General features: G+C 37.7%; 1 protein-coding gene across 1 annotated transcript; it reads left to right on the plus strand.

The window, feature by feature from the left end:
• The first annotated feature begins 540 nt into the window (after positions 1-540).
• LOC123508607 (GTPase Era, mitochondrial-like) lies at positions 541-11,984 on the plus strand. The gene is made up of 8 exons (XM_045262415.1): positions 541-924; positions 7,720-7,846; positions 7,990-8,171; positions 8,415-8,539; positions 9,823-9,997; positions 10,204-10,707; positions 11,354-11,483; positions 11,720-11,984. Exons 2-8 carry the CDS (start codon positions 7,750-7,752, stop codon positions 11,917-11,919), a joined length of 1,413 nt encoding a protein of 470 aa, XP_045118350.1. The 5' UTR covers positions 541-924; positions 7,720-7,749; the 3' UTR covers positions 11,920-11,984.
• Positions 11,985-14,448: the final 2,464 nt, after the last annotated feature.

The following is a 14,448-nucleotide window of genomic DNA, read 5'->3' on the forward strand; positions in this document are numbered from 1 at the left end:
GCAACTAAAAAAAAAAAAAAAAAAAAATTGAAGAAAGGAAGAACTGAAACACCTTTGTCTTATATCCATTTTCCACTTGTAGTGCATTTTTTTTCTTCTATGCTAAAAATGCAACTGAACTAGAAATAAAATAAATAAAACAAGGAAGAACTATAACACCTTGGTCTAATATATCCATAGTCCATAATGCAATATCAGCCGTCCCTCGGGGCACCCCCCCCCCAGCTCGGCAGTCTTTATATATATATATATATATATATATATATATATATATATATATATATATATATATATATATATATATATATATATATATATATATATATATATATATATATATATATATATATATATATATATATATATATATATATATATATATATATATATATATATATATATATATATATATATATATATATATATATATATATATATATATATATATATATATATATATATATATATATATATATATATATATATATATATATATATATATATACAGTTCGTTTTTATACAAAGGTCCGCGCCGCTTGTTTTGTTTACGTTGATCAGCTGTGAGTGCGAGGGGAGCACGCGAGGCTGGCAAGGCTTGCATGCACAAATACCACTCAGACTTTCAAGACCATCAACCTCACCAGGAACTTCCTACAGAAAACAAATCAACTCCACCGCATATAGCTTGAACACCTCACCACCGCATACCGCACCTTTGGGGCACTAGAGGCTGTGACACACAGCCTGCACGGCCCCAACAAGCCCCCAAGAAGACGACGACTTGCATGGGGTCCTTGGTGAAGCCCGTCTGTCACCCACATACCAACTTAACTTTTGCCTTTTAATGTACTTCTCTCCCATGGAGGTTTAGGTGTGGAGCATCAGGATAAATTCAGATGAAGTTAAATTGTTTTTCGTTATAAAGTAAGTACAAATTATCTTTATTATTGGCCACGACGTAAGAGATGAGGTAAGTTTTTATTATTTTAAAAAGGGAACCACTACATTTACACTGGTACACTACAATGGCCACTCATTCATTGAGATGAACATGCATATCAAAAGTTAGAATGTTGTAATTTGTCTTATATATATTAGAAATGTAGATATTGTGTGTTAGCGTGTGAAGATGGTTATATTACGATGACCAGCCATCTACAACATAGAAAAAATATTTTTTCCATGTTATGTGAAAAATTCGGGTCTTTTATGTTTGGAGGTCGCCACTAATTTCTAACCAAATATTCATCATTAGTACAGTTTTTGGTGCTGAATACGAATATGACATTCATTTTCTCGAGAAATGAAAGACAGTTGCAGAATAGAGCAAATTTAATGTGAGGAAAATACAATATTCATTGCCTATGGATAGATAGACGTAGTGGCGGCGAATAGAGATGAGGCACATATATGAAAAGGTTAGGTTAGGTTAACTCACCTCTCTTAGGTAATTGTTGAAATCAACTGTAGTAGCGCAACATATCCTCAATTCGTCCTCACAATATTTAATGCTGGAATACTCTTTTGCCCAGGAATAAATGAAGACGATGATTTTCTTCAATGGAATGTTACTGCCATCAAGCCAAGTGTTTTTTCTCACTGAAACTTTATCACGGCCAGCTCTCTTGTAACACATCCACGATACACTTTCGTTTGTATTTTTAATTATCATTTGATGTTCCTTTTTACACCTTTTCTCTTTTTCTATGATATTAAAGTTCTGCAGAAATTTAACAGCGTCTTCGGTTAAAATATTGGTAAATAACCACTGCAAGTTGTAGTTCACATCCATCTTGTCCACGGTCGTCTTAAACGTGCCGCGTGACACCCGACTGTGAATTGTTGCGCCCGTTAATTACAATTGCATGAATTAATGCACGTCACAAGGTAGTGCGCATTAAATCCTTTTTTTGTGTAACTATCTTTCATTTCTCGAGAAAATGAATGTCATATTCGTATTCAGCACCAAAAACTGTATTAATGATGAAAATTGGGTTAAAAATTAGTGGCGACCTCCAAACTTAAAAGATCCAAAAATTCTTAAGAATAGAGTTTTCCATTAATGCAATTCACATTTCACTGCTTTTTTTTTTTTTTTTTTTTTTTTTTTTTTTTTGACAAAATCTAATAATGTTGAAATTACATTAGCAATTTTATTCTAGGGTTAGATTAAGTTAGGTTTAGATTAATTCAGCTCACTAATTTCAGTACTATGTCTTCATAATGCCTTCATTGTCCAGATCATGAATTGAAAAAAATAAGTAATCATTCTTTGGAATTAATAAATCATGATCATTTTGCAGTTTCCAAGCAATCTACATTTTCATGGGAGTGCAGGATATATAGATATATCTTATTTGCTTTTCAGTGTAGAAGCTACCATTGCCTTAACATAACATATAACATAAATAATAGGATAACAAAGGGCCACCAGGGCCCATCTAGGTTATCCTGTATCAGTCGCACAGCGACCTCGTCATCAGTACTTAAAGATACACTTACAAGTACACAATACATTATATACTAATTCTAAATATTTGGCCCATTAACAGGGCTAAGTCCTGCAGCGAATTCCTCTACAATCTGTAATCCCCATACATGGGGATCATGTCTTGTTTAACTATAGTAAATTTCTTATAAAAACTATCATGCAGTGCTATACATAATTATAAATCTAATAAATTTAAGTGCTTATCTAATCTGTTTTTAAACATTGTCAAACTAGTGCTATTTACAACCCTCTCTGGCAATGCATTCCAGAAGTCTACCACCCTATGACTAAAGAAATATTTTCTTATATCTAACCTGCAGCCTTGCTTTCTAATCTTCCTGCCATGATTTCTAGTCCTACTTCCCTCCTCTAAGGTAAAGAAAGATCTCACATCTATGTAGTTTGTATCTGAGAACATTTTAAATAACTCTATCATATCCCTCTTATACATCTCCTCTCAAATGAAAACATGTTTAATTCCTTTAATCTATCTCTATACTCCAGGCGCTTTAATGCTGGTATCATCCTAGTTGCTCTTCTCTGAACTGCTTCTAACATGTTGATATCCTGCCTATAGTGGGGTGACCAGGCCTGTATGCAATACTCTAAATGGGGCCTAACATAGGAATTATATAAGCTACGCACCACTTCCTTACTTTTATAACTAACATTTCTATTTATAAAACCCAGGATCCTATTTGCCCTATTTCTTGCTTCTAAACATTGCTTTGAAAATTTCATAGTCCTGTCTATCACTACTCCTAAATCCTTTCCTTCCTCTACTGCCTCTAGCCAACATCCCTCCATCTCATAGTTAAAGTTTGTGTTGTCTTTACCTAAATGCATAACCTGACACTTTTAGAATTAAACTCCATCTGCCACCTGTCTGCCCATGCTATCAGCCTGTCCAGGTCTCGTTGTATTCTGTAATTGTCCTTTTCACCCTGTACTGCACATGCTATCTTAGTATCATCTGCAAACTTTGATACTTTGCTACTAATTCCTATATCTAAATCGTTAATGTACACCAAGAAAAGAAGAGGTCCTAGCACTGATCCTTGGGGTACCCCACTAACCACTTCCTTCCACTCAGACATTGCCCCATTTAATACTACTCTCTGTTTCCTATCAGAAAGCCATTCACTAATCCAATCAACTAACCTACCCCTATCCCATGTAGTCTCAATTTGTACACTAGCCTCCTATGCGGTACCTTATCAAACGCCTTGCTAAAATCTAGATATATAACATCTATGCTATTTCCATCATCTAACTCCTTGGTAATATATTCTAAGATATCGAGCAAATTTGTAAGACAGGACCTCCCTGATCTAAAGCCATGTTGGGTATCTCTAATTAATCTATTCTCATTTAAATGCTCCCAAATACTACCCTTAATGATTTTCTCTAGTATCTTACATACTATACTAGTTAAACTGATCGGTCTATAATTATTCGCATCATCCTTCCTACCTTTTTAAATATTGGAGTAACATTAGCTAACTTCCAGTCCTGAGGTATCTCAGCAAACCTAAGTGATCTTTCAAAGATTAACTTAAGTGCTTCAGAAATACTGTCTACACCCTCCCTAAGTACTCTGGCATGTAGCTCATCAGGACCACTAGCTTTCCTATCGTCTAGTTCAAGAATAAATTTCCTAATAATTCCCGGTTTTATATCAATATTTTCTAAAGCTCTTAAACTACTCGTCGCACTGTTTGTAACAGGATTTCCTATTCTTTCCTAGTAAATACTGAAGAAAATTGTTCATTCAATAATTCTACTATGTCTTCATTTTGATCCACTACTACACCATCTTTTCTGAGTGGTCCAATCCTATCCTTATTTCTTTTATCACTGACCTTGTAATAACTATATAATTTTTGGGATCTTTACTCCCAGCTCTAGCTAGTTTTATCTCTGCCTGCCTTTTACTTTTTTTATAACCTTACTCAAATCATCTCTGACCTGTCTGTACCTAATCAAATCTACATCTTCCCACTTTTCTGCAACTCTCTGTATGCCCTCTTCTTCTCTCTGATCTGGCTACCTATCTCATGAGTCCACCATAATGGCTTCCTGTTTCTCTGCCTTATATCTTTGTAAGGGATACACTGCATCACTATACCCTTTACTACAACCTTAAAAATATCCCACATCTCCTGTGCAGTTTTATTTCCAAAACTATCTTCCCAGTTTACCTCTCCTAATAACTGACGTAACCTACCATAATTGCCTTTCTGATAGTTTGGGACTCTAGTCTTATTCACTATATTATCCCTACTGGAATTAATGATAAATCTAATTATATGATGGTCACTGTTTGCTAAAGTCTCTCCTACCTCAACTTCCTTTAAACAATGCTCAATATTTGTTAGTACTATGTCTAAAACCTTCCTCCCCCTAGTAGGTTTATCTACCATCTGCACTAAATAGTTATCCTGAAAACTTTCCATAAACTTATTTTCACTAGCATCTCCTACCATCCTCTCCCAGTTTACTGACTTAAGATTAAAATCCCTAAGATAATTGTCTGACTAGTACACCCCTATTTATCTCATCTACCATAAGGTTGTCTACATCTGCTGACTGGTTAGGTGGTCTATAAAAGCTCCTACTCTAATAACCTTACTTTTGTTTACTCTAACATCCAGCCATAAGGACTCTACTCTGTTATCTACCTTAATACCATTAACCTGACTGGAAATGAAGGATTTTTACATAAATAACTACTCCTCCACCTATCCTACCAATTCTCTGGTGTAAATACATAATGTATCCATCTACTTCATATTCTTTCCTATTTTCCTAAACTTTTCCTCATTTACCCATGCCTCTGTGACACATACAACATCTAAGTCCTCCTCAACTATATAACTAGATAACTCGTCCTTCTTGTTCCTAAGACTCCTGGCATTTACATAAAAACATTTAAGTCCTGCTACCTTCCTAGATGCTGTCTCCTTATTTGGAATCCTAATCTTATTCTCTCCTATTTGCACCTGGAAATCTTTCCTAATCTTTTCACTATCTCTGTTTATCCTATCTAATTTATGTCTAGCATCTTTCTTCTGGAATGCATTTGCTACCTCACCCCTACACTCCATCCCAACTCCCCTCCAGACATCCACTCAGCACATCCACACCCTTCCTACTCAGATGCACACCATCCCTAGCATACAAATCCCTTCGCCCATAGAACCTATCCCATACATCCACAAAGCTGACACCCACATCCTTACACATCCCTTTTACCCGATCATTCACACCAATGGCTCTAGACAACCATTCCCTGCTAACATACACACGAGGCAAGATTCCTGACACTACACACCTCCTACCACTCTCCCTTATCTTGCCTAACATTTCCCGAAATCTTGCCACTAACTCCTCCGACCCACCTGCTCTGACATCGTTCCCACCTACGTGCAAAACTACTACACCCTCCCTCTCCATCCCCCCAACCCTCTTCTGCACCTCCTCACTCACTGCCTTCACACCTGCACCAGGCATACACACGTTCGTCCTCCTATCCCTGTCTTTCCCACAGAAAGTGCTATCTAAATACCTAACCTGAGAGTCACCCACCACACACACCTGAGGTGTGCTAGGCACAACCATCCTCCTCCTCTCCTCTACCCCCTTCTTTCTCCTTTCACTCACCACAACCACTTCATTCACTCCACTCTCACTTTCACTCTCCCCTTCCCCCTCCAACAAACCGAACCTATTTTCACACTCAACAGGTTTAGTCCTATCCTCCCTAACTGCCTCCGCTTTCCTTCCCCTCGCAACCTGCCATCTCTGCCCATCCTGACTACTATCTTTCCCAATCTGGCTCGCCTGCTCCCTCTTCCCCACTCTGCTCTTCCCGACAGAGGGCCAAGCCACCCTGTCGCCCTCAGAAGGTCCAACCTTCGGCCTAACACTGATCTCCTGCCTAAATTTTTCCACTGCCTCCCCAAGCCTCTTAACCTCCTCCTTCAACTCAAAGATGAGAACTTCGTTCGCACTTTTCCCCTCACTTAGCTTTCTGATTTCCTCTCGTAATTCTCGGTGCTCAAGAGAAAGAACTAAATTCTCGCTCTTGAGCCTACACACCATACACTCAGAAAAGTCAACGACCTTCCTGTCATGCCCACACATCTCACACACAACAAACTCTCCCAATCCCATCTCTACACTCTCTTTCATGCACTCAATCACACTCTGATATACCTCAGTAGCTACCGCCATACTAACTTACAATCTGTTAACTCACAAACAAATAAAAATACTTGGTGACGGCGGGGTGGGGGAACCACGGTGGTGGGGGGGCCTAAGTGAGGTCAACTAATCCTCTTTCAAGGTCAACTTGACAGTTACAAGCCTAGTCTCCTCGCTCTACCAAAATACTTTAACTCACAAACACTGCCTTCCATGAAAGATTTTAAAAGATGCAATACAAATTAAATTCTACTTTTCTTGCAAACTGCATGCCTCCCCTCCTCCTGCGGCCTCACTGCACAAGGCTTTCTTCTTCTCATCCCTATTCTGTCCAACCCTCTAATGCAAAAGATAACCAGTATTCTCAATCATTCATACCTTCCACTGGTAAACTCTGGAACTCCCTACCTGCTTCTGTATTTCCATCTTCCTATGACTTAACTTCTTTTAAGAGGGAGGTTTCGAGACATTTGCCCCACTCTTTTGACTAGCTAACTGTTTCTAATCTTTCATGGAGACTGCAATTCTAGTGGGCCTTTTTTTTCTAATATAATTTTTTTACCCTTAGCAGGTCTCTCTTACATAAAAAAAAAAAAAAAAAAAATGTGCATGAGGAAATGTACATTAATGTACATTATAATTGTGTGTAATGAAATCTGAAGTAACATTTCTATAATCAATATTTCCTGTTTATTTTCTTCATCATACAGTGTATAGTATAAGTAGCTACATAAGAAATTAAGGGAAGCTGCAAGAAGCCACCAGGTCTGTATGGAATTTACCTACTTATAATCACCATTCGTGAATCTGTCTAATCTTCTCTTGAAGCTCCCTAATGACTCAGCACTAACAACCTAATTACTGTACTGAGTCCATTCCATTCATTGAGAACCAATATCAAGCTTGAACACTTATTTCTTGTTCTATCCTGGTTAATGATTCTAAGAGTGTTGCTTACTTCCCAATTGCTGTGTATGTATGTAGGGTTATAATGCTTTTAAATGCTCATAATGCTTCTACAGGACTGGTGAGAAGCTGCGAATCTTGTTACCATGATTAGACGGCTGGTGGTGCATGGCACCTCAGAAGCTTTGTGTCGCTGCCGGGCATCCCTCTACACTTCCCATGCACTGTCTGCAAGAGCAAGGGGTATGCATCATTCTACCTGTATTCATACCCAATATCTAAAGAGCAAATTGCACATACTTTTTAATTTATATTATAAGAAAGTGATTTGCCAGTTGTTCAATATTTCCTTCAAACTTTCATCATTGCTGTTGCTCTTTCCCCAGACAATGATGATATATGGGAGAGGGCATATGAACAGACAGTGCCAAGAACCATGGAAGAAATGACCAACCTGCTGAAGCAACAAGTAGTATCACCACCAAATTCTCATCTCCTGAAGGTGGCCATCGTGGGCATGCCAAACTGTGGCAAGAGTACACTAATCAACAAACTCATGGGATGGAAGGTAGTAGTTGTCAACAACTTACAAAGCAAGCTTGTATCAATTTGGTTTTCATTTATCATTTTCATATTCTGTAGGAAAAAATAGACTGGGAAAGTATTAATCAGAATGATCAAGCAGTTATTCATGTCATTGCAAGTAACATCTGATGCTGTTGAAATTGCTTGTTATCAATAGAAGCAGTCAATATAAAACAAGAAGTATTCTCTCTAGCATAAGATAATAGGCCTTTTTATTTTGTGTCAGGTGTGCAGCTCCTCTCAGAAGGTGCACACCACTCAGGTTAATGCACGGGCTGTGTACAATGTAGGCTCTACTCAGATGGTCTTCCTTGACACCCCTGGACTTGTCTCACCACAGGAAGTTGCAAGGTAGGGAAGTTGTTCAGCTTTTAATCCTTCGATAGAACAGTAAAAGTGATGATAATAGGTTTCATGATTTAATACTCAGTGTTCACATACAGCAATACTCCGCTTAACGAACAGGATAGGGGATGTCAAAGCTGTTCGTAGAGCGAAAATTTGTTAAGCGGATGTAATTTTCCCATAGGAAATAATGGAAGTAGGGGGGGATGCATTCTGGGCTGGTCCTCAACATACCACATGGGTTAAAAAAATTATATATATATATATATATATATATATATATATATATATATATATATATATATATATATATATATATATATATATATATATATATATATATATATATATATATACCTGTACCATTAATAACCAAGTATCCCCAAGTTTTTAGTGAAGAAAATGACAATACAATGGAAACATGAGAATTCATGTAAAGTCCCTACCTAGTGTCTGGGTCTTCTAATATATGACATCTACTGTAAACAACACTGTAAGTAATCACTCAACAGCACACACTGGGACATTGGATAATGGACACTGTGGCTCCAGCTGACACTATCGCAGCCACACTGACTTATCTACCCCAGTTGAACTGCAGATTGGAATAATACACTTGTTCAAACATTTGTAGTTCCACTTCAAATAAGGATTTGCACCCTTAAAAGCGCAAACATAGAGCACACCTTATTTCCGGTATAAATTCATCCAAGTTACAGTGAATGAGGGTGTTTACAGCTTTGAGCCAATGTCAGATAAACGTTTTGACATGGAACACCACTATTTGTTAAGTACAACACAATTTGTTCACAACTAATGGAATAATTCTCATTAACAATTTGCACACAATATCAAGTGGTGTAAAACACTAAGATGAATAATATATTCCACTGTATAATATAATATATGGTGAATTGGGCCACAGGTGGTACAAGAGTTTAGTGGCTACACGCTAAAGACAGAGGCAGGGAGCCAGCCAATCACAGTGAAGCTGCCGCGTTCGGTTCCTCACCCGGCAAATTCAAACCCAGAAAATTCACTAAAACGGATGTGGTTGTACGTCATGCGGACTTTTTGGTTTAACTTTATATAGTACGTTAAACCGTAAATTCGTTAGACGAACGTTCATTAAGTGGAGTATTACTTTACTTCTATTGTTTATTGATATTTGGATTCAGAGAACATGAAAGCTTAAATGTTGATGGAGACAACATGTAGTATTTTCTTCAATAAGCTTATATTGAAGATGGCAAGTGTTAGTCTTCTCATCCTATTCACTTTTTCCTCAGGCACAAGTTACAGCGACACCTCCTGACTGAGCCTGAGTTGTCCCTTCATGAGGCAGACCTCCTTGCAGTGGTGCATGACATCTCCTGCCACTTCACACACAGCAGCCTCCACTCGCGTCTTGTACGCCTACTGGCCCTCCATCCAACCATCCCAGTAGTACTCGTCCTCAATAAGGTGAAATGAGATGTGTGAATCATTTATGTAGTAGCTCTCAAAAGATTTAAAGAAGAATATTGGTTTCTTATTAGCCAGAAATTTTATGGTTTACTGTTTTTGTATATGCTGCCTGAAAATTGTTGTTTTTAGTTAGTATTAGTGCACCATATTCCATAGTTGTGACTGATATGGCTGAATGAAAAGGATATATTTCAACTTAACAGGTGGATCTACTTAAGTCCAAGGGAAACCTTCTGCACATTACTCGCATCCTTACTGAGGGAATTGTTGGAGGCCGAAAATTCATCCATACCACCAAGGGGTCTCAGGAAGCAAGTAAAGAAGAGTTGATCAGAAGAGCTTTGTTGCAAGAGAAACTTTCATCTTCCCAAGACCAACCTTCAGCACAACCTCATCTTCTTGATAATGAGAATGTTAATAGAACCTTTGAGAGTGAGAATGCAGGAAATACTCTCCAGACTCCAGATGTTGGTGACAATTTATTGCACACTGCATATGACATCTCACATATAAAGGAGAGTGATATCCTGGCAGGAAGAGTGCACCTCACTGAGCATCAGGTCCAGAGCTTCATAAAGGGCCGCAGATCATGGCCTTTGTTTGATGATGTGTTTATGATATCAGCTCAAGATGGGACAGGAGTGGATGACTTAAGAGACTTCTTGTTATCATGTGCACAACCACGGCCTTGGATCTTCAATCCAAAGGTAAAGTCTCAGTACTTTGTTTTAGGTACAGTATTTAAAACACTTAATTTAAGAACATTATACTATATATTTTGTTGTTGAGATTACTGATTGTGTAAATACAGTTGTCTCAGCAATGCCTGCTCACTGTCTCATAAAACTGAAAAGTAATCTCTGATTGAAAGTTGATATGACTCTCCCATCTCTGTTCTGGAATTGATCATTATAGCCGTGGAGAATGTGAGAGAGAGAGAGAGAGAGAGAGAGAGAGAGAGAGAGAGAGAGAGAGAGAGAGAGAGAGAGAGAGAGAGAGAAGCAGCAAAGTTATATGTACAAATCATGTAAAGTGAGTGATAGAAACTCATCTTTAGCTTTCTATACTTTCCTTCAATGGCTTTACCACTATCCTTCAGTGTAGTAACGAGAGGGCAGAGAGGGCAGAATGACAGGTCACTAAAACACTGCCATTAATCAGTCATGGTACAATTTACATTGAAAAATGGGAATATAAATAAGAAAAGTTGTTTATCAGCTTTGAACACATTTCATGACCCCTAATTACTTATTTTCTCTGTACATCACTTTGCCTTTGTGATGGTAATAGAACTATGTAAATGAACACTGGCAAAATGTTGCATGTTTTAATTACAGCAAATGTTTACCACAGGTGGTGACTGACCAGAACCCTGAGGAAATTGCCCTGATGACAGTAAGGGAAAAATTTCTGGAGCAGTTCAAGGAGGAAATTCCTTACACATTGAAGTTTTCTGTTGAGTACTGGGATCTCACTGAGACTGGTGAGTCCCTGGGATGAAGCCAGTCTGTTAAAGCTGCAACAGAATTTCAAGAATAATTACTTTAAAATTGACATTCTTATAGTTGTTGAAAATTAAAGAGATACCTTTTCCTGCCATCTAAATCTATGTAACCAACCATTACAATATTTATATTTTCCTATTATCCATGTTTTGAACCAGAACTTTTACTTTTGTTGAATCACTGATGATATAATAGATGTTTTCCTTTCATCCAGAATTATTGAGCATCATTGTAAAGGTGCAGTGTGCCAAAAAGGGCCTCATTCGGGTGCTTCTGGGAAACCAAGGGAGCAAAATCTCCTCAATGGCCCAAAAGGCAGAACAGGATCTTCGCAACACCTTCAGGAGTGAGGTCAAGCTTCGCCTCAATGTTGTGTATGACCGCTTCCTGAAGAAGAAAATGGCCAATAGATAAAAAGCTTTAATATTACTAGTGAGAAATTTATTTGTTCTTCATAGAAATATACTTAATGTGCATTACTTTCCTTTATTGATGTTCTCATATTTCTGTTATTTCATTCCATGGTTGGAACAGAGTGGGAATGGGGATGAGTGGGGAACACTATAGTATCATATATATATATATATATATATATATATATATATATATATATATATATATATATATATATATATATATATATATATATATATATATATATATATATATATATATATATATATATATATATATATATATATATATATATATATATATATATATATATATATATATATATATATATATATATATATATATATATATATATATATATATATATATATATATATATATATATATATATATATATATATATATATATATTATATTTATTTATTTATTTATTTTTTTTTTTACTTATTTATTAATATATACTGGTAAAACATGACTTAGTAATGGACAGCTCACCACAAAAAAGCAACAGCAACAGCAGTTGTACACACACACACACACACACACACACACACACACACACACACACACACACGGTGTGTGTTGTGTGTTGGTGTGTGTGTGTTTTAATGTGGTCTCAGTCTATGAGCTCTGAGCTCGCTCCGTAATGGGGAAGACTGGCTGGGTGACCAGTAGGCAACCGAGGTGAATTATACACACACACACACACACACACACACACACACACACACACACACGGTCCGGTAGCTCAGTGGTTAGAGCGCTGGCTTCACAAGCCAGATGACCGGAGTTCGTTTCCCCAGCCGGGTGGAGATATTTGGGTGTGTCTCCTTTCACGTGTAGCCCCTGTTCACCTAGCAGTGAGTAGGTACGGGATGTAAATCGAGGAGTTGTGACCTTTTTGTCCCGGTGTGTGGTGTGTGCCTGGTCTCGGGCCTATCCGAAGATCGGAAACAATGAGCTCTGAGCTCGTTCCGTAGGATAACGTCTGGCTGTCTCGTCAGAGACTGCAGCAGATCAAACAGTGAATTACACACACACGCACACACACACACACACACACACCGGTAGCTCAGTGGTTAGAGCGCTGGCTTCACAAGGCAGAGGACCGGGGTTAGATTCCCCGGCCTTGTGGAGATATTTGGGTGTGTCTCCTTTCACGTGTAGCCCCTGTTCACCTAGCAGTGAGTAGGTACGGGATGTAAATCGAGGAGTTGTGACCTTGTTGTCCCGGTGTGTGGTGTGTGCCTGGTCTCAGGCTTATCCGAAGATCAGAAATAATGAGCTCTGAACTCGTTCCGTAGGGTAACGTCTGGCTGTCTCGTCAGAGACTGCAGCAGATCAAACAGTGAAACACACACACACACACACACACACACACACACACACAGAGAATACTGAAAGAATGTAGGGAAGAACTAGCGAGTCCTATATACAACATCATAAAATGCTCAATAGAAAATGGAACAGTACCAGTAGAATGGAAAAGAGCTGAGGTGGTTCCCATATATAAGAGCGAAAGGAAGGAAGAACCTTTTAATTACAGACCGGTATCACTAACTAGTGTAATATGCAAGATGTGTGAAAGAATAATAAAGAAACAATGGATCGAGTTCCTTGAAGACAACAAATTAATATAAAATTGACAATTTGGTTTTAGAAAAAGACGGTCGTGTGTAACTAATTTACTGAGTTTCTATTCTAGAATAGTTGATAGAGTACAAGAGAGAGAGGGATGGATTGACTGTATTTATTTGGATTTAAAAAAGGCGTTTGATAAAGTGCCACATGCAAGATTACTGTGGAAGTTAGAGGAGAAGGGTGGCTTAAAAGGAAGCACATTGAGATGGATGGAAAATTATTTGAGGGTGAGAGAAATAAGGACTGTAGTTAAAGATATGTAGTCCTAGTGGAGAGCAGTAGAAAGTGGAAGTGCCGCAGGGTCAGTATTAGCGCTAATACTTTTCCTCATATATATATATATATATATATATATATATATATATATATATATATAAACGACATGCCAGAAGGAGTGAACAGCTACATAAATCTGTTTGCGGACGATATGAAACTGTGCAGAGTTATAAAGCAAAAAGAGGATTGTGAAATACTGCAGGAAAACTTAAATAAGATCTGGAAATGGAGTAAAAAGTGGGAAATGGAATTCAATGTGAACAAAAGCCATGTCATGGAAATGGGAAAGAGGGAAAGATGACCTCTGGGAATCTATAAGATGGGAGATGGAGTTGAACTGGAGAAAGTAAAAAAGGAAAAGAAATTAGGAGTGACGATGGAAAAAAACAATCAACCGGTAAGCCATATTGATAGAATTTTCAGAGATAATTTGCTAAGGAATATTGGATTAGCATTTCACTACATGGACAAAGAAATAATGAAGAAATTGATAAGTACTATAGTAAGACCCAGATTGGAATATGCAGGAGTAGTGTGGACCCCCCATAAAAAGAAACATAAGGAAGTTGGAGAGACTAAGGGATGACATATGAGGAGAGACTAAAGGCTATG

The sequence above is a fragment of the Portunus trituberculatus genome, chromosome 25 (genome assembly GCF_017591435.1).
Source record: "Portunus trituberculatus isolate SZX2019 chromosome 25, ASM1759143v1, whole genome shotgun sequence".
NCBI classification, from domain to species: domain Eukaryota; kingdom Metazoa; phylum Arthropoda; class Malacostraca; order Decapoda; family Portunidae; genus Portunus; species Portunus trituberculatus.

Coding starts and splice junctions, on each gene's coding strand:
- LOC123508607 (XM_045262415.1), top strand. CDS start 7,750: ATGATTAGACGGCTGGTGGTGCATGGCACCTCAGAAGCTTTGTGTCGC. Junction 8,172..8,414: donor ACAAACTCATGGGATGGAAG/GTAGTAGTTGTC, acceptor ATTTTGTGTCAG/GTGTGCAGCTCCTCTCAGAA. Junction 10,708..11,353: donor CTTGGATCTTCAATCCAAAG/GTAAAGTCTCAG, acceptor TGTTTACCACAG/GTGGTGACTGACCAGAACCC.